Source organism: Thermobia domestica, chromosome 5 (genome assembly GCF_964235325.1).
Source record: "Thermobia domestica chromosome 5, izTheDome1.hap1.1, whole genome shotgun sequence".
Lineage (NCBI taxonomy): Eukaryota > Metazoa > Arthropoda > Insecta > Zygentoma > Lepismatidae > Thermobia > Thermobia domestica.
The window spans coordinates 39,460,914-39,486,555 of NC_137458.1; the positions used below are offsets into that span (position 1 = coordinate 39,460,914).

A 25,642-nucleotide genomic window follows, 5' to 3' on the forward strand; every position below is an offset into this window, starting at 1 on the left:
CAGTTGTAGTTGATAAAAAGTATTTAAATTATTGTCAGGTAAATATTTTTGGAGGAGCTTATGAACATAATGAAAGGAGAATGCAAATTATGTTCATTTGTTATTGTATAACCAAGGTATATCGATTGGTGTACATTCGATGTATTTTGTTTGCTATCGGACAGCATTTATAAGATAATATTTTATTTCGAAAAATTACAATACATAGGCACTTTTGATCTTTTGTTACACTCCAAACAATTGGAGAGAGAAGAAAATGTATAAAATTGTAATTTTAATATGTTAATTATACAAATAATCTTTTATGAGCTCAAATTTCAATCCAATACGATAGTCATTATATATCATAAAGCTGCTTCTCCTAAGTATGAGTTGGAAAAAAATACTCATTATATCTATTGATTTTTTTAAAAATTCGTATGTTCATTACTGATATATATGTATACCCATTGGGAATTTTAGGCAGTAAATCAATATATATATATTAACTTATTACTGAACACTAGTTGAAAGCTAGATAGATACATGTAATTTATTATTTTAAAACATGGTATTTACATGCCACAGAACCTGTTGGAAGCACTGCTCCAAAATTCCCTTCTATGGACAGGACTCATTCATATAACATTAAGTTAAACCAAGGTTTTACCTTTTTATGCCCTGCACAGGGGTTCCCTGTTGCTTCATACAGGTGAGTTAATAAAATAATAGAAAGTAGGTTTTATAGAGAATACATTAGAGAATATAAACATTCCGTGTTATGTTGATGTGGCATGCTGTATGTCCACAGAACCAATTGGTGCAGCTTCTCCAAAAATTCCTACTCTGACAAAAATATATACAACAGAGCAATCAGAAGGAAATAGCTTTGCTCTGCTTTGTAGAGCCCAGGGGTACCCACCTCCAATATTCAGGTAAGCAGCTACTCAATCACTGAAAGTAGTGTACATCTTGTACTTTAGAGCCAGTTAGCAGTACTGCACCAGGAATATTATCGACAGCTAAATTTGACGTTCTTAAAAGAAAAATTGGTCGAGATGTCTCTTTACTTTGTCAGGCTCAAGCTCACCCAGCACCAAGTTTTCGGTTAGTACTAAATATATATAATAATAGGACTTTTAGACTTTTCTCTTTTAATAATTTTTTAAAGGTAAGTTTTGTTTTTATCTTGACTAAAATAATCCAAAGATAATTAAAAATATTCCAGAGTTTAAGTCTTAACACCCTCACTAAAACCCCACATATTTGTAGAACTTTATTTTAAAAGATGATCTTAAAACACATCGAAACACTTGTACTATTTTGACTGATCAATTTTCTTTAACAATAATAATACTAATAACAATAATAAATTTTAAAATATTCAAAATTCTCGCCTTTAAGTTTTATGTGACAGTCATTAATGCAAGAAATTAATATTGACATTTTTACCTTGTGAGAAGGTAAGTGATGTAGTCCGTTACAGCAACATACATTCTTGAAATCAGTAGCGTTACTTTTATGGTAGAGATTATGTCCATTAGTCACAAGAGGAGCTCCACGCATGATTTATTTATGTCGTTAAAATACACTGATAATTCTTAGGTCCATTACACTGCAGCTAGTCAAAAAATTCTTAATATATTCTGTGCATTCCTTCGTAGAGGTAAACTCTCGTTAAAGCTTAATAAGATATGTTACATAAGAACGCGTTTTCATTTTGCGAACACTGAATCACTTAAAAGCAAATGCATGTCGAACGTTACATGCTTGGTATACAAGTGTGAGGCTGCTCCTATAAATAGCTGACGTTATACAATATCAACAAGTCAATCAGATAAATGAACAATAGTTGTATACTCATATTAAATACAGGGTTGCCCAATCATCATTCTAATATGAATAACTTGTTACGTGGATGCGTGATCATTCAACAGTAAACTTTTGAACATCTAGATATGTAAAAGTCAATTTTGAACTAAAATTAGGAAATTTATGATCTGTGAATATTCTGAAGGAAAACATTTCAGAAGCAATATTTTACCAAAATAACTCATTATATAGACTTTAAAGAAAAGCTCTTTAGATTAACTTTGAGAAAGATTGTCATATTTGCTTTCAAAAGTTACGTGATCACGGTCACGGTCACGGTCACGGTAATTTTGAAGTTTTGAGTAGAGTATCGGGCCGAAGCCCCTGACTCCATGAGTTAGATGGTATAAAATATATGCAACATGTGCAGGTGGTTTGTTGGGTAGTACTATTGTTTTGTTAGGCGTGGTAGACTACATCGGCAACTGTCGCAGAGTAGCTGATGATGAATTACGTGGAATATCTAACACCTTTATATTAACATGAAAGTTCAACGAGACAATGAGATCTAATAAGTCGTAAAATAAATATAAGAAGATCAATCATAATTTATTTGCACCACATTAACAGCACTAGAAGAATTTAAATAACGATATCGCCAATTATTACCCCATTATTATTATTTTTTTTTTCAAAAGAATGCTAAAATTATAGAATGGAAATAATAGTTTGTATTTTAATTAATACTCATCGTCCAAATTAGGAAATTAGTCGAAAACGAGGTATTAAAATACTTTCAATATTATGGAGAATATAAAACACACTTAGAATTGCACATTCCTTTCTGTTCGATTTCCCAGAGCCCGTCGGAAGCAAAGCGCCCAAATTTTCTTCTGATCTCAAAAGTAGTTCCATTGTTCGTCATACTGGAAATGGATTTGGTTTATTGTGTCAAGCTCAGGGTTACCCGGTTCCAGCTTTTAGGTAAGGAAATGTTCTTTCAACAGGCTATAATATAGTTTCAAATTTGCATAAAGTATAATTGAAACTCATATGCAATTCATAATTGTATTTTTTCATTAGGAGTTCGTTATAAGCACTATCTTGAAAGATACTTTTAATAGATGCGCTGTATACTATAAATAAGTAATTTTTCACTGTTCCTTGAAAATTCAGAGTTGCAAATTGCGTTTTTATTCAATTCTCAGAACCTGTCGGAAGTAAAGCTCCCAAATTTTCATCTGATCTTGAAAGTAGTTCCATAAAGAGACAATACGGAAATGGGTTTGGATTATTATGTCAAGCACAGGGATATCCTGTCCCAGCTTTTAGGTAAGGCATACTATGCTAATCAAAGAACATCCCTGTCATGTATGTTGCAATAGAAAATGCTCATGTACAATTAAAAGAGAGACATTTATTGTTTTAAAACATTATCAAAACATTATGATTACAAACTAAATTCACACTTCAGAAAGTTAAGTTACTAAGCTTTGTTCAAAATAAGACAGGAAATTAGGTATTCTTTTACATTTTCTATATCGAATTCGGACTTACGATCACATGTGACTGCTGCATGTTTCTTCACATTCAATTCTTTAGAACCTGTCGGCAGCAAAGCCCCAAAATTTTCGTCTGATGTTGAAAGTAGCTCTATTAAAAGACAATTTGGCAGTGGATTTGGTTTGTTATGTCAAGCACAGGGCTACCCAGTCCCAGCTTTTAGGTAAGACAGATATTAAGATTTATTTATTATTTTTTCCATAACAGTAGTTACAGGTGATAAACTTAAGAGCAGCAGGATTAAACAGGATTTCTGACAATTTAAAAAAATAATTTGCTAAAGATGTCGTTAGTATATAAGTGTAAAGTATTTATAACGACTTTGAGAGTCGATCAATCGTTTAATTAGTTAACTTAGGAGTAAATATTGTAAACATTACATGTATGTTCCACAAAGAATTTTAAATTCATAGCGTTAAGAAATAATAAGTTTCCTACTGTACCACAGCCCGTGAAAAGCTCTGGTAAACTAGATGATGCGCACTACAAACTCATCAGATACCAAGGCCATTATTTCGCTTTTTTTTTTTTTTTTTTTTTTAATCCATAGTTCCTTATCTTGTTCCAACTTTCCATTTGTGTCTGTACAACGCTAAGTAAACTCCGAAAAGTCCAAACCATCCACCGGGAATCAAGTATAAGTTTTACTCAAGAACGCTTATGGGTCATAGAATTAATATTAGAAATTAGGTTTCTGGGCTTTCGGCATCCATTGCCATGTTAACCCGTCACATATGAGAGATGATGTCTCTGGTAATCACACTACACGGGGAATTGGGGAGAAAGAAAGGAATGGAGGAGAAAGGCCTGTGACCATTATGTTAAGTACCATCGCAACATTTGCTTGGTATGAATGAGGAAAACCCGCTCAAGTTGGCTGGTCTGAAAAAAGCTGTTACACTTTTTCGACCTGGTGTCCCAACCATTTCCGGAAGCACTCGCACCAAAAAGCGAGAGCGTTAGCTACTACGCTACGCGGGGCTACTACTTACGGGTCATCATAGGAAATAACTATAATGTATATCTAAGTATTTTTTTAAAAGGATATGTTTGTCCATTATCTTTTCTAACGTAAAGCCGTCTTCGGTGGTCTAGCAGCTAGCGCGTGCGTCTTTGGAACACGTTGTAAGTTGTAAGTTGAATTACCGGTGAAAAAGAATTGAACGCACTACAGTGGTATCTGTATAAAGTTTGTGGAGAGGGGGTATTTTTAAAAGATTTTTGCTTATCATTTTTGTTTCAAAAGGTGATCATTAATGACCCTACAAGAAAAAAGCTTTTCAGCCTACAAAAGATAAATTCTTTAACAATATTGTATTAAAACAATTGTTATTCTTATTTTTGAAGAAGGTAAGAGTAATTATTGAATAATGATGCAGAAAGCAGCTCCTTTGCATATAGTGTGTCAACGGTGTATATGACTATAAATTTCTTTATTAAGCAAATATTACTGTTTAAGTATTCCGTATCTCTTTCATGATTTAATATTTCGTAGAGCCTTCAGGGCGATCAGCTCCAAAATTTCCTGGTTCTAAAACATCAGAATCGCATAGAATGCAAGAGGAAAAACCTTTTGTTCTATTTTGTGATGCTCAGGGATATCCACCTCCATCTTTCAGGTGACTAATATCTCATATTTGTTTTATAAATATTTCAAAAGTTGTTTTTGAAATACTTTAGAACCTGTTGGACGAGTACCTCCTAAATTTCCGAAACACGCAAAATCAGATTCATTTGATATGGTACGCGGAAACAGTTACAGCTTACTTTGTGATGCCCAGGCATTCCCTGTCCCAGTATTCAGGTGAGAAGAATGCTTAAATGCTTGTTAATAATTTCAGGTTACAGAAGTATCCAGTAAAATGTTAAATGATATTAAATACAATACAGTTGTTTCACTTAACCGATTTAAGTTTATTTGGTAAGCGAATGTCAGTTACTTCTGTAAATTTGTCACAATATTTACAATACAATAGGGCAGAAAGTAAAATTAGATTATCTGTATATTAGGTAAATAATAAAACAGTATTAGCAGCAGAAAATGTCAAGTTTGGAAGCACAAGGGATCTGTTTCTGAACAAGTGAAAGAAATGACGGTAGTAGCCTGAGATTACAATCGTTATTTGATGTTAAAGATAAATTTACATGAACTTTATTAAGGTCACGGAAAGAGAAGTACTACTTTCTCTCAGTTCTAACTGTTCTAATTAACCTATTTCAATAGGTTTGAATTGTAGGTACGATAAAATTGAATTTACGATGCACACAATTAACTATTCATATCAATATCATTAAGTGCCTATAATGATACGAAGTAAAATAGCAAGCAATCCCCGCATCTTAATTTCTTTGTTTACGATAATTCATAAATATTTAAATCAATCATTGAGATTACATAACTTATAACTTAATAATGTATTAGAAATCTTTAGGAACGTTAATATATTGTAGAAATGTAACGCGAGACTTAAGTTCATTTTAATGATAACATTCAAAAAGAAACAGCTTGCTGACGAAATCGTCGTCTATTTCGTAGAACCTGTTAGTAGTACTGCTCCAAGAGTACCTCCCACAGCTAAGATTAGTGTGCTACAAAAACCTGCAACGAAGAGCATGTCTTTACTTTGCCAAGCACAAGGTCATCCAGTACCGAGCTTTAGGTTAGTGTCATATTTCACTACTTTTAATTTAGAGAATAAAACTGAAGTTATACCACTAGTAGATTTTTCTATAAAATCTGAGAATTGTGGATATAATTTTTATCTTAGAGATTAAAGCAAGTTAATTCCAATATGATTATGAACCGGATAAAGCATTGTGTCGAGTACATTCCACATGATGAAATATCATCTAACTATAATAGGATTTTGGAAGTTAATCTTTGAAGATTATGTTAAAAAATTGATTCTAATCTTTCATCGAATCAGTTAATATTCTTACATAATCAAAATGTCGTACTATGAATCCGCCATTATATGGAAAACATACAAGAACTTGTTGGGATATTATGGGGTATGGGGTATTATGACGTATAAGAAATGGAAAGTAATTTTGAGATTATAATTGTCAATGTGTTTATTTCAATATTGGATGTTTTTAACGTATAATTTTCATTCTTGCAAAACCTTCGGCAATTGTGTAGAACATAATACCATTCAATTACTATTTTTTGCTTACAAATTTCGACTTAAAATTAGAATAACAATGAAAATAATTAGGTAGAACTAACATAAGAAGTATCGTTATAAATTATTATTTCTGATAAATAAAAGAGGTTGTGTTAATTTTGACAAGCTATCATATTCTGAAGTATAATTTCACCGTAAAATGCATCAGATATAAAGTAGTCCAATAATACTTGCAAGGTTAGTTCAGTTTCTAGAGGATAATTGTTATTTGTACCAATAAAATTTTATTGTAAATCACTCAAGTGTAAGAAGCCAGGGATACCCTACACCATTCTTCAGCATTTAGTTCGATATACCAATTCCATATTATATATATGTCAGTATATTGTGATCTTCCGTTCCATATCAAATCCCATATCCTTCCTTTTTTAATCTGTAGAACCTCTTGGAAGAGCTCCTCCGAAATTTCCAAAGTCCGCGAAATATGAAGCATTTGAGATCGAGGCTTCACAGAGTTATAGTCTTTTATGTGAAGCACAAGCTTTTCCAGCTCCAATGTTCAGGTGAGAATGTACTAAGCGACAGAAAATATTATTTCTTCACTTTTAGAGCACGTAGGAAGTGTAGCTCCAAAATTTCCTCCTCTAACAAAACCTAACGTAATCCAGAGAGTTGGAAATAGCTTTGGTTTGTTCTGTGAAGGACAAGGATCCCCAGTTCCAACATTCAGGTAAATGTAACAATAGTACATCTAATCCTTTATGTATCCTCAAAAATTGCTGAATGTTTTGATGTAGCAAAGATACAAAAGAAATATTCAATAGATGTATTTTCAAATTGAAAGCATGGAATAACATATGATCCATAAATCGTATTGTTAAATATACTATTCCTAGAAACAAAATAATTTGTTATAATGAAAATTTTCTTGATTTTACCACAACATAAATAAATACTCAAAAGCTGGGTCACATTGTTCAACATTTCCAAATTATATTTTTACAATAGTACAATTTACTAATTTACCAATTCAGTTACAATGAAAGTTGAAAAATTTTAAATCAATTCTTCTTTTAAAGATATAATTTTGATTTAATAGTTTGATTAGAGTTTCAATCCCTAACCAGTGAGATGGAGTCATGGCACGCGTGCATTTTCTTCGTTTTACAAACTCGGGAATACACTTTTGTAAATAGTTTTTTCATAAACTAAAATTTTATTAATATTTAATGATTTTTTCAGTAATTTGAGTTAAACGTGTCCTAACATGGTATTTTATATAAAAATTAACTGAAACATTAATTTTTGCAACTCTGAATTACTGAATATGTAGATAGTATTGGTTTAGGAAGGAAATATTGGAAGAAAGTTGTTAAAAATTAAATTTAAAATTGAAACTTTAAAAGAAAAATAAAGTAAATAAAAATTTTATATCTGTCAACATTTCTAATTCCAAAGATAATCCACATGTGGAAACTAGAAAGCTCTTAAGAAGTCACAATAGCTTAGCTGTCACCCATCTCACCAGTTTCAGGTTTATAACACTTCTAATGGGACTTCTGATTATATAAATAAGTGACATAATTTGTTTGTAAGTTCTAGCAATTGATTATGATCCCAAAATATTATTTCGGACCAAGTTGTAGGTGTGTGTGTTTCACGTCACGATAGGATGACAAGGTTCCCACAGACTTGGAAAATCAGGGAAATTATTGGAAAATTCTTTAATATCAGGGAAACAAAGTAGTCGTTCTCGATAATGAAGGCAACTTTGAAGTAACATCGTTATTTCGGATATAGAAATCATACAATACAACAGTATAGAATAATAGGTTGCAGGTGTATTAAGTTATATCAAGGTGTGTTGTGCTATGATTGTGGTTAGGTTCTTAACTCTGAGATCAGTTGAGCTACAGGATCTTGAACCCCTTAATGTAGACAGAGTGTGGCGTCTCTGACCTTTTGTACTAAAATACATACATCTTTTTAACCGAAGTCAAATAAAAGACGAGGTTCTCAATTCGACCTGTTTATATATATATATCTGGTCATGCATGTTTTCTAGGTCGATCCATTTTATAGGAAGCTGGTGCCCTACGTTTAATTTAGGTATCTAACTAAACTAATGGGGTTTCGAAAAAATAGAAAAATTAAACGAAATTTTGTTAGGGAAATAAGTAAATCTTTGTCAAGGTAAATCAGGAAAAGTCAGAAGAAACAATTTACATAAATCCGTGGGAATCCTGAGTGAGTAGCTCCATAATATTTTTGTTATTATCTTGATTATAATTTGCAAATTTTTTATTTCTTCTAAGTTTTTATATGCGACTTGAATATAATCTTATTGCTGTACAAGTACAACTGGAAATTTGTATAATTTTCAGTGTAAGTGTATTCATTTCTCGTAAGGTATATATTTGACTTATAAAATAACAAAATTAAGAGAGACTACTTAACAAATTACGGTACTTTTCACGATACACATTAAGGTATTCGTAATCAAGCAAATAATTAATCTTGGCACTCTTATAACACCTACAATGTGCAACTTTTAAAGTATCTTCTGAATATTACTGTAAAGATATGAGTTATGCGTTGATTTGACCAGAACTAATATGTCTTAAATCTTGTATATTCTTGTAATCATGTGTTTGAAATTAAAACATATAGGAAGAGCATTTTTCTCATATATCTAAGGATAGAAATATACCACTTTGTTCAAGTTGAAGTACTTAAATAACGCAGTGACTAAATTCACACGACGCGTCTTAAATGAGGAATTGATATCCAAGCTAAGTAGAACATCAATATTAAATGGAATAAGTTTTAGAATACATAAAGTAACATTTACAAAATTTTGTCAGTAAAGTTATACTTGTTCCATAAACGTTATATCATTTTTCAAACTACACGGTACTATGTGTATAAGACCTATATATACACCACGATATTTTTTAGTTTCTTATCCAACTGTTTTCTTAGAAAAAAATCCAGGGATACCCTATACCCTCCCTTAGCAGAATTAGTACCTTTCTTATTTTGTTTTTAATTCCTAGAACCTCTCGGAAGAGCTCCTCCTAAATTTCCAAAATCTGCAAAATCAAACTCTTTTGAAGTAAGTGCCTCACAAAGTTACAGCCTTCTATGTGAAGCACAAGCTTTCCCAGCGCCAGTATTCAGGTAAGAACTTATTAGAAGTTGAAAATTTATATTTTGTGTGATACGCGTTATAGGAGCTTGGATTAAGCTCCCAACCAGACAATATAAAGCAAGGGGAAATTGGGTAAACTTGAATTGAAATAAACCTACTTAAAACACTTAGATAGTTATGTTCAAGGTTGAAATCACAACAGAGTTATATTAGCTATTAAACAAATGAAGTTAGTAAGTAGTAACATCAAATCTTCCACTAAGTATCAAGTTTGCTATCAAGTAAGCTTTTACTACTTTCTCTTACTTTAGGAAGTTAGGCATAAAATGAATGGAATTCCAATATGACTAGTATATTAGACTTAATCTGGTTATTGGAGTTCTGTTTCTTTATTTTAATACATATATATTTTCTTACAATAAATTAACTTCAATAAAATATATTGTGAAAACAAATGAAACTTTGAATGCCTGTTTATGAAATTTTATCAATAAATGCATCACTTAAAAATTCTGTTCTGGAAAGAAAATGTATCAGTTAAAAAATAAATCAAGAAGTCTTCTCTCTTTTTAGCATTTATGTGTACAAAACCGTGCACATTGATTTTCTCAGGATACTCTCCTTTTTCTCAATTTTATTGTCAGTCCACCAATTTTCATCATCACATTCGTTTACCATACATATCCTTCATCATACAAGTTACAATCGAAGGGTAGTTAATTAAAAGATTTCATTGTCAAAGGTTCATCTGTGTTTGCAGCTTTCTCGTCATTGAAGTCCTTTTCCGATACCATTGTTTCGTTGGTCGGGTGGTTGAACTGGAATTTCGCATTCCTTTGATCAGTGAAGTTATATTATACGTGGACGAAGCATAACGTGGAATTCGAACCACATGAGATCCCATCGGGAATTCAACCGAAGATGTATGCTAGTCATATAGCGACTAAAGAGCTCACCCTTGTTTGAAGAATATTTCACTTATTCTTTCTTTATAGACTTTAAGAGTAGAACCCCAGCAACAGCACAGAAAAGATCATTATGTATATCTGGTGTTACTTCTTCACCATTTCTTCAACATTTAGTAAGAACTGATTGACTAGGTGAACAAGCTTACCATTAAATTAACAAAATTTAAAAAATGTAGATATTGTGTTGATGATGGCTGTTTCCCCCTTCCTAGAGCCGATTGGCAGTACACCACCTCGTCTTCCACCAAAGTCTAAACTTGGTGCCGTTGCTGGAACAACAAAAGAACCACTTGTTCTTCCTTGCGATGCTCAAGCTAATCCACAGCCTGTTTTCAGGTGAGAAATCTTTTTAATCGGTAAACATTAAATAACATTCAAGTAGGCTAAAAATACACTAGCAGAGAAAATTTTTGAGAACGAGCTCCCTTTGTGCATACTTAAATCGAAGAACTAAGATGGACGTATCGCTCTCTCTCACTCCTGTAGCTGATAGAGCGAAAATTTGTAGGCTCGAGTTCAATCAGTTTCCAGTATATTTGATGTATTAGGCTATCTTCTTTATATTAAACGTAAAGGCGAACAGAAAATTATTCCACTACCAATTATACCGTCTGAAAAAGAATTTAATTTAAATTGATAGTTGAAAATTTTAACTAATTGTCATAATTAACATTAAATTATTGTATTATTTAAATAAATAACCAAAAATATTTCTAAATAATTTAGAACATCTGATAATTAAAATTTTAGATTTAAGCAGAAACAAAATTATACTAAACCCTGTAAAGAAATGATTTCGTTATAAATATGGAAGAACTATCATTCTACTAGAATATTTGAAAGTAAATAAATACGTCACTTTTCTTGAAATTATACGATATAATTCTACTTTTTTCTGTCTTTGAACTCACATTGGCTAACTACACAAACAGATATTTGTACTATTTCTTTAAACAAGGCGTCCGAATAGTGTGAGAGGAGTATTTATATATATATAAAAGAAATTGCAAAAATTATTTTGACGGTTATATTTCCCCTTCTTAGAACCCATTGGCAGTACTCCGCCTCGCCTACCACCTAAGTCTAAACTAGATGCTGCAACAGGGCTCTCCAAACATCCTCTTGTTCTTCCTTGTGACGCTCAGGCTAATCCACAACCTGTATTCAGGTGAGATTTACGTTTGACTGAAAACGCTAAACTTAAAATGAAGTACCTTCCTAATACCTAACAATATACTTTCCCGAGAAATATTATTCAGCAAAACCATTTTTGCTATTAATTGATGTAGGCCTACCTCAAAATGTTTCTTATATGAAAATGTTTGCTCTTTTCACTGTTTCACTACGATTATCATCAATGTTTTGCTTTATTGCTTGAAGTCAGAGATTTTTTCCTACAGATAATTATTACGTACCATAAATTGATACTTATATATGTGATACTTACTACTGCTTGCATCTTATTGTCATATAGTTATTGCGCAGTTCCGACGTATTTAGCAGTTCAGTAAGGAACTTGATGTCGCATGTAGAAAAGGTAAACCCACGAAATGCTTAAAGCTTTCCAGCTGCGATAGAATTTGTATTAAGTTTTTTTTTTTTAAAAAAAAAAAAAAAAGACTCGTATATTCAGAAACTAGAGGAATTTAAAATCGTAAATTAATAAATAATTAACAAAACTATTCGAAGACGTGATTTTTATACTCAATAAGTAGATAATGTCCATAACAGTATTGATATGATAACCAGATTGATTTCTTTTCTAATTCTATTTGTCGGATAATCAAAGATACTAAATGATTAATTTTAAACAAGATACTAGAGTAAAATAGTTACATTTATAGTGATCTGAAATGAAATAAAGATTATTTTTATTGTTCCTATATTTGAATTTTGAAAATTTATTTGAATTTAATTTTTTTAAGTAACTATTTAATTTGGAAAACAATTATCACGGTACTTCAACTTATGAAGTTCAGTGATGATCACTTCTCATTATACTTGTAGATTAACATGGCCAATATTACTACTAAAGAACGCTCAATATAAGTTTCTTCCTTATTATTCTTTCTTTCTTTCTTTAATAATAGCACCATAGGTAAAAATACTAATAGTTATATGTAGGAATAGGTAATAGTATCGTTGTATTTTTCTTTTAGATTGATAGTGAAACATGAGAGGAACATTAATTTTTAATGTTGACATTCCATTTACTGGTAGTGTATATCGAAAAAAAAATCCAGTCACAGAAGTTGAGTGATTTTTAAGACCTTTATATATACACAAAAGAAAATCCGTTTATCAACGGATTTTCTTGTGTATCGTTCTCTTACATCCTTGTATGTTAAAGCACTTCAACTAGAAGCGTGGTTGTCTAAGTTAAATCATACTCATTTCGTTGAGTCTCGAGGTTTATAATAGAGGCTCATATTATTCATTGCAGAGCCTCGCACTAGCATTGCTCCACGAGTGAAAAATACATTTTCAATTGGAGTTCGATTACAAGTTGAAACAGGAAATAACATTTATCTCATATGTAATGTTCAAGGGTTTCCTCTTCCAGCATTCAGGTGAGATTACTTAGTTCCTAAAGAAGGAGAAACAAAGAACCTTTAAAGTGAAATATATATGTATAATTTACAATTTCGATAAAAGGTAGAAGAGCGCCATCTATTGTATAAGCATCGCGAAATTAATTTTGGAAAGAGATATAAGAATGTTTAAGTCATAAAATATACGTATTTACTAATTTTATTAGTGTTTAAATATAGTAATAACTGGAATATTAATACTGTTTTAGTTGATACAATGTATCATATAGCATTCCATTGTTTGCTGTAGACATTAATTGTAAGAGCTCTTTCTTAATCATTGCGTAGAGAGTCACTTAGCTATTCCGATAAGGTTCAAAATGTGAATAAAAATAAACCTTCTGACTTGATGCATAAAAATCGTGAAATATCATCAATAATCAAACCGGAATAATGCCCATATAAACTAGATAATGACATTTAAAGAGCGAAGTTGAGCTGAGCGAGTTTATTAGCAATACGTTTTGATAGACAATACAAAGATCTAACAAGCTTTGGCTTTATACTTCGGTGTGAGCGCTCTTTTCATGAGCTTTCCCACTTTCTGAGATATTGATGACACATCCGATGGAGCGAGAAATTTGAGTGCTCGCCTCATTGAATCTACTATTTAAAAAAAAAAAATCGAATTCTGCATTATATAATGACTATAAGAATACTATTAACTTCATCCAAAGCCGTATATAATATATATAATGCTACTTAACGTTTCGAAATTTGCTTTGAATTTCACCAGTGGTGCCGAGATATCTAATGAGGAATATCTTATGCGCCGAGTTCATAATTTAGTTTCAGAGTGATGCAAACAGATTACCACAAGTAGTTCTGTTGTAGCAGAATGTTGAATCAACTGACAGGTACAATACAAAGATACAGGTACAATACTTACAATCCTAATATGGATATGTACGTGTACTTTCCAATGTTAAGTTACGGAAAATATATTCGGTCACCATTTTTCAACAACACTGTCGATTCTTAAAATCTCGGTGATCTTAACACCGTTCAAACTTTAACAAATCTGACTCAAAAAGCCTAGGAGGAGTATCGAAAGAAAATGAACTATAAAAAGCTTTGCTTGCTCAGCTCAATTACGTAATATTTCTGTTTAGTCCTGCTGTAATTTTCACTATTTTGTTAGTTGCATGAAAAACAAATAATAAACCTAATCCAGACTGTACATTAGCTCAGCGTTACAAATGGTAAGTAAAATTTAGAGTTTTTTTTTTTTTTAAATTCCAGTGATTGCTATGTTCGTATACTCTTTGTATCTCATTTTCATAAGGACAGGAAGTAATAAAAGTGAACTACTTGGATAGTCTGATTCATACGACGTAATTCACCTCCCTCAACTTACAATCCTAATACGGTTTGATCGAGTTTGTTCAGAATGTGATCTTAGTGTTCACATATAAGTTTTGAACAATACGTATGTTTAAGCACTATTTTAAGTAACATGAACACATTTTCCTTTCTTCCAGTAGTACTTTTTTAATAAGCAATACTTAGAAATGGAATTGAATTATCAGAAAAAGTAATAATAATACTAAAGTAACAATAATAAAATATTCCTAAAGTAGCTATGCTTTTTAAAATTAATTAATTAATTAATTATTATTTTTAGTTCTGCGAAAGTTGATAAATTCTTACTATTATCAAAGACAGTGTTTCGAATATGTGTATAATTTCTATCACAGTGAACATTTCAGAAATTTTATTTAAAAATAACGAAACACTTTTACAAGAGCGAATCCAAAAGCAACTTAAAGTGCTGTATATGAAATAGTGCTTCTGTTGTTTGCAGAACCCCAGACAAGCCTTTCGCCGAAAAAGAAGGATAAAGAAGTAGGAAGCATAGAAAAGATTTTCATAACGGGCAAACCCCTACAACTACTGTGTGCAGTTCAGGGATACCCTGCTCCATCATTCAGGTACACTATTACCCATCTGAAAAGGATGATAAATTTTTATTTAAATTTTCAGAGCCCCAGACAAGTGTGGCTCCAAAAATTAAAGAAAACCATGTTGCAATTGTTAAAGTGAAATCCTCTGTAGGGAACATTATTGTGATGACATGCCTAGTACAAGGATATCCAATACCAGCATTCAGGTATGCTTTATTCAAACTCTATTGGTACGAACAAAATAAGAGTTAATTCATACTAAATTTCAGAACCTACTGCTAGTGTCGCACCAAAATTAAAGGATGGACAATACACAGGCGTTAGAGCTCAGACATTAGCCATGAACGTGGCTATATTGACATGTATGGTACAAGGGTTCCCTATTCCAGCATTCAGGTATGTTGTTATCAATGACGTGAAAAATAAATAAATAATACGTTTGAATCACACCCTAATTCCAGAACCGTCTACTAGTGTTGCACCTAAAATGAAAGATGATCAAATTACTGGAGTGAAAGCTCAAAGGGAAGCGGGGACAGTAATTGTATTAATTTGTATGGTACAAGGGTTTCCCATTCCAGCATTCAGGTACGGTTTTCTTTTAAAATATAGTTCACACATAAATATGTAAAATATCGGTCAATAATGTTTTGTTTTGATATTCTTTGTTGTTTTTGATAATGTAGGGTTACTAATAATGACATTTTTAAAAAAAAGATTTATCGTTAATGAGTGACTTAACAGTAAAATGCAAAATGTTGTGATCGCAAGTACAATCCAGTCTATTTATAAATTGCAGAACCCCAAACAAATATTGCCCCACGGCTAAAGGACTCCAAAATAGAAACAAAACGAGAAGTTATACCAACAAGCTCAACAGCGTCTCTGTTATGTCTTGCTCAGGCTTCACCTGTTCCTCTATTTAGGTAAATGAAGTAGAATATAGATAATCAACAAAAGCAGATCTGAATAAGCAACAGTAGTAGTCAGAGGGACATATGTAAAGTGCTTTGATGCCTGTCGCCTATGCTGTTCGTTCTTAAAACACTTATATCAGGTGGGGTATATTAGAGAATATAAGCTTCTTTCTGAACGAAACTGTTATTTTCCTTCCTTCCGTAAGTACAAAATATGTGCTAACAAGTCGATCGATTTATGAATTTATTATGTGAAACCATTAGCGAAATTCCTGAACCAAACTAAAGGAGAAGTCAGAGTCCCCAGTATCCTTAGAAGTATATTAAAAAAAAAAAAAAAAAAAATCTTCCACCCAATGAATCAACAATTGACAAGCGATTTGTAGCTCAAGAGTGGTAAGAGTTTTAATAACAGCATCTGTTTAAACAGTGTCCATATTAGAATATTTTACTTTGGCTTCTCTTTTTATCTCATAAGATAATTTATTTTATGCGTGTCATGTTCACAATGATAATTCTAAATAGATTATCATTTTTATACAGCACACACGTATAAAGCCCATTTATAAATTTTCTAATATCTATACATATGAGGATATATATAACTTTCAAAAACATGGAGCTCTGTAGCATCGACGCGTTCCTCAATTGCTTGACAGAAATAATTAAAATATTACGAGCTGTAAACCTAATAGTGAAACATTCAGTAACAGTATTTGCATTTAATAAATTGTTCGTGGTAAATATTTTGCAGCACGTGTATTTCATTTGATGTTTAAGTAACCCACATTAAAATATTTTAATGGTTCATTCGTAGCCGGTTTCAATAAGGCATATGTGCATTGTGCAGTATTATCTGTTTTTTTCTTTCTTTCTTTCTTATCGTTGGCTAACAATATGATATATGAATTAAAGAATTACATTATGTGTGTTATTGTGCTATTTTGGCACATACATTTATGAGCAAAGCCCATACTATTTGCTTTTATTTAGATTCGAAAAAATAGTCCGGCTTTAATACTGTGACACTTTCTCATATTTATTATTGAATTTTTAGTCCTATATTATTAATCGCATCAAGTACCCAGCACTATAAGATACCCGTATAAAATTTTCAGAACCCACAAGTAACATTGCCCCTAAAGCTCCAGGCAAGAAGTATGAGGGAGGTGAAATTGTTTTTGCTCCTTTAGAGAAAACAGCAATCATGGGCTGTCAAGTTGCGGGGTACCCTGTTCCAGTGTTTAGGTAAGTTTCTGATTTAATAGTTGCTATTATATTATGCAACAACACAATACTTTTCCAGAGCCCACAAATAACGTTCCACCACGAATTGCGGGTCGTAAAATTGAAGGCAGTTTGGTACTGGAAGTAACCCAATATAAATCGGCAGTGATTGTTTGTGAAGTGGCAGGGTATCCTGTTCCAATTTTTAGGTAAAAATGTATTTTAATTGGATTAACTATATTTACAGTTTTCAAAGAGAGATATCATATTGGATGTTAAGCAGATAAAACGAGTGATTGCATTTCATAAAATTCTGACTCAATCAGTTAAGACTCAAAATAGAATTAAATTAATAATCGGAAAAAAGGAATATTTAAATTTTAAGTAATTTATCAATCAGTTTATGTTGCAAGATAACAAAAGCTAATTATAGCTTTTAATGCACCAGTCTCTTGGATCGCAGAAGTATTATGAAAAATAGATATAATCCAATATGGTAACTCTTTGGGACATCTACGAGTAACTATTAAAAGATAACCCTCTTGTTCTCTGCATGCGACAATTGCAGAACCAAATGGCAACATTAAGCCAAAGGTGTTGAAAGAACGCTTTGAAGGAAATGACGTATTTCTCGGTAACCCTTCTGTACTTCTATGTCCTGGTCAAGGATTTCCTGCTCCCGTGTACAGGTAATTTAATAATATGATCACGAAGCAATTTTAGGAGCCATTATTATTAATTATAAATTTTAAAAGTAAAAGATACATTTACCTATTTTTATGAGTCTGGAAGAGGGATAAATTTGATTTGTTATAAATAACACATTGAAATTTATGTATTTACTTTTTTTTTTCTAATATCTCATTATCTTTGCTGGAACCAAATTGATGATACTAATAAATGGTACTCCATCATCCAACTTTCAGGCAAGTAACATTATTTTATAAATGAGCCTTTAGCAACTTACAGTAAGTTTATTAAAAGAAATTGATTTTCAGAGCCTACTGGTCGAACGGCTCCAAAAGTGTTAGGAGATGGGTTAAATAAACAGAGAGGTTTCACACACAAAACCGTTGCTTTACTGTGTGAAGCTCAGGCCTTTCCATCTCCACTTATGAGGTAAGTTCAGGGAATAAACAACAGTTTTATTTTTTTATGTATACTTTGTATTTTTTTTTTTTTTTATTTTGTCTTTCGTTCAAATCTAAATTTCAAATGGAGAATAGAGAGAAAGACTGATTCGTTACATAGTTATTTTTTCCCTTTATTTAGAGCTCAAACGTTATAACAATATTTAAACTATACATCGGGGTTATTACTTTAAGTTAGCATGTGTACATGTATGTAAACATTAACGTAAAGTATAAAATGATATTACGAATACAAAAAGAAGATAGCATTTACAGATAAAATAAACTTTAAATAATTATTTATACTTTAAATAAATATTAAATTAAACCTTTTGTTTAACGTCCCGCGGCTATACCCTTCAGGCTAAGGGGAGAAATAATTAATAAAAATGAGTGATCGTAGAAGAATTGATGAGCAAAGAGTATGGTAGAAAATGGGAGAACCCAAACATAATCATGGACACAGTTGGACAATTGTGCTGCCTTTATCTAGAACGTGCATCACGTAAAATAAATGAAAAAACAAGAGGAAAAAAGGGAAAAAAATGTTCACTCAACTTTTCTTTTCTTTAATAGCTATGTATTCTTATTTAAATGTAAGTTATTAATACTGTATTGATTATTCAGAAACTTATATTTCTGATAAAAGTATTTTCTCTAATCATAATTCATTTCTCTATTTTAATTTTTAAAAAATAAAAATATCTACAGCTATTGTAATTCAACGAGGATATCAGTTACCTTGTTTACCGTTATCCTTCGTCACAATTAACTATAATTAAAGATACTTTAGCAAGATTCCTTCTCTTTAACATAACAGCCATGGAAAATATATTTATAAATCATCTGTATGAGTAATATGTATATTTCCATTATTAATATTATTATTACACTATATATTTTTCTTTACTTTCAAGTTTTGCTAAAAATGAAATGTATAAGTTCCTAAATATTTATACTTAAGTACAAAATAGCCAGACTTTTTTTTTTAAAAATAACAACAATAATAAACTAATCAACATACTTGAACTTTGTAGGCGGTTATGTATTAATGCAACACTAGTTTGCATTGTCTTAATAAATATTACAAGCAGTAAAGCTAATCTATACCAAGAAAATAATTCAATCTAGTACTTAGTTAAAATATTAGCAGCAATTCATTAAAAGAAGAAAAAATATCGAAATTATACACATTCTTAAACTGGATTTGATTTGAAATATTAAACTTTCAGTCAAATCTGCGATAGTAATATCATTACTTGTTTATAATTTCATTGTTTTTAATCATGCTCTAAAATAAAAAATCCTATAACACACACACACACACAATTTGTTTGTGTTGAGTTATTTACATCAGTTTTCTTTTATTCAGAAAATCAAAGGAATTATATGGCCTTATTTCTATAGTGTATATTGTTATACCCACTCTCTATAGTAGAGAGTAGTTCAAATTGTAGATAAGAATAATTATGAAGTAACTTAACTCGAGCCTTCGTAACATCATAAGAAAAACATATTTTTCAATATTTTTATTTCTTACTTAGAAAATACAATAATTTTTGCTCTAGTTTGAGGTACATTAACAATATCACAAACGACTCAAGTAGGGTACTAATAACATATTAATTATTTTTGTAAGCCAACATCATACTAAACTATGCTGTTATGTCGTAAGAGTGATAGTAGAATATTAATACTAAAAATAAGATCGATATATAAAATTATATCATCAAGCCGATTTGAATTGCCTTGTTGAATTATTGTACATTGCTTTCCATTTATTGCACATAGCTACTTTGTAATACAACTGTTAATCTCAACTTACTTAATATCTGGCTAAATACCATTCGAAGTTATGCTTGTTTTCTAGCATCTGCCTTCCAATAATGATAATAATAAAGCAAAATTATTTCATACGTTTTGTTTCAATTAATGCACTGCTCATAAAGCGCAATTAATAATCTAGATATTTCCAAAGTTATTTGTTTAAAGCGGGCATATCTTTCATAATATTTATATACTTATGCAGATTTAAGTGGTAAGTTTTAAAACATACATTGTAGTTTAAGATAAAGAAAACCTTTGTAAGTTGCTTGGAAAAACAAGTGGTTCCAATTGATAAATTCAGATTTTTAATATTAAATCAGCAGCGATAAAACAACCGAGAAACTGGTTTAATATCTAGCTTTAACGACTAGGTTTCATCATTTTCAAAATCTGAAGATCTACTATAAGATAAATAAGACCAGAAGAAGTTAAGCTTCCAAAGTTTTGATTAAGTGCCTATAGTCTTAGTATATCGGACTTTATATCAATTAGTCTAGTTTGTACTTCTATAAAAACTTATACATACAAAAATTGCACATAAAGCTAATCAAATGTATTATGTATATTATATATATATAATCATAATCTTAGATATCTTATGACACGTATTTGTTTCGTAAGATTTTTCGGTGATTACATGGCGTGAAATCCGTTTCTTTAGATAGAATGAATGCTCCAGGTCTCAGGTGTAAACTTATACACTTTGTTTATAAATAACAAGAAAAAGATTATTATAAGCAAATCTTGTAATAGAGACAGAAATTTAGTGCAGCAGATCTTAGAAAATTGTATTTAAAAAATCACATAATGTTCTTGTAATTCTTGTAGGTAAAAATATTAAAACATTATATATTATTTTTGATTTAATGAGTTGATTGGATCCACTTGCAAAGGTAAGTAAACATGACAATTGTAGTTTGAAGCTTTTCTGTAGTAATAATCCTCCTAGATTTTCACCTATGTCATTCACATTTCGGAGCATTTTTCTCTCAACAGTTAAAGATACGTGGTTTCATATATGCATGAAAGTGGAGGTGGGACCTTACTTCCTCTCACTTGCCTGCCTGGATTTGGACAATCATTTTATTTTACTAACAACTCAGGTATTATATTGTCCCCTGTAATATATCTTTTTATTATTATTATTATTAATTACTAACATGAAAATAAAAGGTCTATTAGTGTAAAAGATAGAAAGAACCAAAATGAACTTGGTCACCAAAAAAGGGCATTCTTTGAAAGTATTGATATTTCCCTTGTATGTTTCTGCTTTATCTACTCATCCTCCTCGAAGTGCTATAAATAAAATTTCACAATTCGTGTTATAGCACTAAGTTTCTGTCTCTATTGTAATTAACTTGCATTGAGAATTTATCTTTGAGTATTATTACAGTTCATTTGTATGAGTAGGCTCTTTGTTGATACTAATTCCAATTATTTAGATACATTTTTTGCATTTCCAGAGCCCTTGGCAGTGTGCAACCTAGGCTTGTGGGGATAAGCTAGGTGCAGCTGTAAGAGGCAAAGATTGGTGGCCACAATATCAACCATCCCAGGCTACCCATTCTTCGATAGGTAGGACTTCTTATCTGATGTCATTCACAGGTAGTGGGTAAGTCCTGGGATTAGTTCTGTTGGCTTTTAACTGCAACGTTTCCAGAGTAAACTTCTTTTCAAATTTCCTACAGTTAGCGCTTGCATTTGATTGTCGTAGTAGATGCTTATTTGCGTTCCATTTTTTATTTCCTTTTTCTTTTTTCTTCGTTGGGGACATTTGTTGTATGCAATGCATTTCCTCTTTCTCTCTCTGGTGTTTCCTACACGTGATTTATGCACGCATTTTTCATTTTTAATGTGCTGCTTGTTTGTTTTGTAATATCGCCAAAGTAAAAACGCCTTTGCTGCTACAACCGTATAGACTTCAGGTAAGTTAGTTTTATATCTTTATATTGGATAGAATTATATGGCCTTAAGACTTTCCTTTCATCCCTGCTATTTTGGCTTTGTTTGGATTAATTCATTCTGTTACTTGCATAGTAGCCATATATGTAAGTATCAGATGAATAAATTACGTTTTTTGCCAGATAAGTGTGCATTGTGTAGAAACTTATCCCAACTTCCAGGCTTTATATTAGATCAGGATTAGATGAATTTCGAATTGTAACTAATTTTTATCACTTATGTTTAGAACCCACAAGTAGTGTGGCTCCTAAACTTGCTGAGGATAGGCTTCAGGAATTGACTATTCTAGACGGGAAGAGCAGAGCAGTACTATGTTTGTGCCAGGGCTATCCAGTCCCAAGTTTCAGGCAAGTATGGAACAGCATGAAGGTGAGATATTGGATTATGAACTGAGCTACAAAAGATTGGCAGAAACGGGGTTCCTTTTTAAAAAAAGAAAAAGAAAAACAGCTGTTTAAGTATAATCCATTATAATCAACCTCATGCTAGTTCCATAACAGAACTGCGAATAACTTTCGGTTTTCTGCAATTTATTGCATTTTCTCCTTTACAAGCCAGTAAATACATTGTTGCATGAAACTGGTTACTTAAATGTACACATCAGCATGATTTGGTAGTTGCCATGTTTTATTTGTAAAAACCATTGGTTTGAAAAGTAAGGGAATGAATGCTGCGAACTCAACACCTGTGTTACAGAACCAAACGGAGCAGTCGGACCTAAAGTGACAAGTAAAACAATTGAAGTAAAAGAAACTATTAATGGACAGAAATTTGTGGGTTTATGTCCTGTACAGGCTTACCCAGTACCTGTGTATAGGTAAGATATTTTTGTATACCAGACAATGGAGTACTCACTGTAAGGAATACGTTATTAGTTATTTAAGGAAAAAAGCAAAATTTATGAGTGTAAATAAAATACGTAATTTGACGTTTAGGTATTTACTTGGAAATCTTGCTTTCGGTTGAATACACACGTGCTATTCTCTTCTTGCTTTCACTATTCGTGTGTATCATACGTACTGGCTTGTCGTGCTCAAGCTTTAGTTGTAATGCAGATTATGTGTTTAGATGGTGCTTCAATAAATTTGTGTTATTTTAGTTCAAGTTGTTGTATTCAACAAAGCCTAATTAATTATCCAGTGCCCACTAATAGAAGAATTCAAAATACTAACAATTCATTAATGAGAATTTTATAGGTTGTGTTACTGAATGATGTAATTATTTACGTCGATACTTCTTCGTAACCAGTAAACATGAAAATATGATATCGGAAAAGCTAACAATTGCGTTTATCACATAGAGTAATGTTTGATACAGTAGAACATCGAAAGTTGTGACTTGTTACAACAACAAAATTTAATATTCGGTATAAACAATACATTTGAAGTGATATACATTTTAAAACAGACGGAATTAGTTTAGTGTAGAGAGTTGATCACAGAGAAACATTTGCACTATTAAATTTAATTAATTTCCTTGCTGAATGCAGTGCATAGTTTTGAAAATACGTTTTCAGGTATACTGAAAATTTGACTTTACTATAAGAAGCATATTTGACAATTTAGATGTTTAGTAATTCGTATGTAAGGTTGTCACGTATTTTCATCATTATAATTCATTGATATGGTCAAGACGTTCATTACGTTTCACAAATCATTATCCATCATTGTATGTGATCATCACTCTTATGACTGAGAAGTTAATGTACTTATATTTTTCTCCTCTCTTAATACAGTGAAACTTCTGAATAACGAATATTGATGGAGAATGAATATTTCTCAGTTAATGGGAAAGTACACAAATTTAAATTACTCAAGTCATACCTCTATAAAAGACCCTTAATTCGCTTACGTACTGTATTAAAAGAAAGAAGTAACCCAATGAAAACTTCTATTATTATTATTATTATTATTATTATTATTATTATTATTATTATTATTATTATTATTATTATTATTATTATTATTATTATTATTATTATTATTATTATTATTATTATTATTATTATTATTGAGAAAGTCGGCAATAGTTATCTGCTGTATAGTTCTGTAGATACTAGTTTCTGGTAGGAAGTTGCTTGTAACTGCTGGATCAAGAGAATTGAAGATTTACTTTCAGGTTGCAGAGAGTATTTTCTGTGCGAATTAAGTGAGAAAAATTCCTGTCCGTTACGAAGATGTTTCTAAAATGTTTGGGGTAAAAGATTTCCTGACCGTATTTGAGAGTGTCCGTAAAAGGAGGGTTTCTTTTCCATAATAATAATATATATATGTTTGCCGAGACAAGAAGTTTGTTCATATTACAGAGTGTTCGCTATTGAGAAGTGTCCGTTAAGGGAGGTTTCTATTCCAAACACAATGATATCAGAAAGTAGTATCCCTAGACAGAAGACTTCAGGATTAAAGACCTAATGGAGATATCTCAAATATTATTTTATATATGCCGTATAGAGTTGCGAGTCTTGTGAGTTTTTTATTTCTAACCAACTTAGAACTGAAGTATGAGTTTAGTATTCAACCTTTTGTGTAATAATCATCTGTAATCACTCTTGGAAGGAGTTTTGTCTTAGAAGTTTAAACTAAGAATTGAAGTAAAGAGTAAGTTCCTTAGCGCGTAGCTTAATAAGGATTGTGTAAACCAGATGACCCACGTTCAATTGAGAGGTGGATGATCTTGTATGGACTCACAACATTGTTTCAGGCTTCTTCAAGCCTTTTTTTTTTTAATTCAATACGAAAAGTACTATGCTTGCACTGGGAGTCGAAATCGAGACCACGAGTGCCGAAGGCTCGCACATCAAGCATTGGAATACTTAGTATGTAAAATTAGAATCAAGTAACCAAAAAAAAGTATATAGCTTAGGAGGAAACACTAATAAAATATAAACTCTGTATCTTGGGACCACGGTGATTGAGGGGTAGAGCGCTTATCTCTAGTGGGAGGGCTTCTGATTCGATCTCAAGTCATTCGTCTTGAGTTCGTCCACCAATTGTTTCATAATCATTCACTTTCATTACTTATCTTCCTTCATTTCTTATTTTTTTTTTTTTTTTTTTTATTCTGCTCATTATATGGAGGTCGGTTAATGAACTAGACTGACAAACTATAGCAGGCGATTCCTCATATCAAAATAAGAGAAAAAGTTGATATGGATCAGTGGGGAAAAGTGCGTAATTTCAGAGCTAGAGTTGTCCAAAATCGTGGAAAAACTCAATTTCAACGCGTGATATTTCGAATTCAAGAAACCATGGAGCGACGATTCATATCAGCGCAAAAGAAGTCATACATACGCCATCCAAAAAATGCATATTTCATCAACGAGCATTGGGTGTGCAAAGTATTCCCTACAGGGTATAAGTTCCACACATGTTTCGAACAGAATTCCCTGATATGCTCTGATTTTACGATGGGTCCAAGGTAAGCAAAAGGTAAGCTTTCAAAAACAGTGGACATGGAATGTTTGGGCAGGAAGTCTGAAGTGTT

At 31.6% G+C, this 25,642-nt stretch overlaps 1 protein-coding gene across 50 annotated transcripts in view; it reads left to right on the top strand.

Annotated features, from left to right (window-relative positions):
• Positions 1–25,642, top strand: part of Dscam1 (Down syndrome cell adhesion molecule 1) — a 302,800-nt gene that overhangs the window by 172,159 nt on the left and 104,999 nt on the right. For 28 of the 50 annotated variants that reach the window (XM_081758547.1, XM_081758559.1, XM_081758543.1 and 25 more), the window contains exon 7: positions 17,132–17,261. The exons of 8 other annotated variants lie outside the window; for them this stretch is intronic. In XM_081758547.1, the coding sequence (XP_081614673.1) occupies positions 17,132–17,261 (130 nt within the window). Of the gene's footprint in view, positions 1–962; positions 1,087–4,849; positions 4,974–5,890; positions 6,015–9,538; positions 9,663–11,645; positions 11,770–15,895; positions 16,023–17,131; positions 17,262–17,808; positions 17,930–18,238; positions 18,360–21,673; positions 21,810–25,642 lie in introns of those variants that run through there. 14 more of the 50 variants (XM_081758577.1, XM_081758586.1, XM_081758560.1 and 11 more) reach the window with 9 other exon arrangements.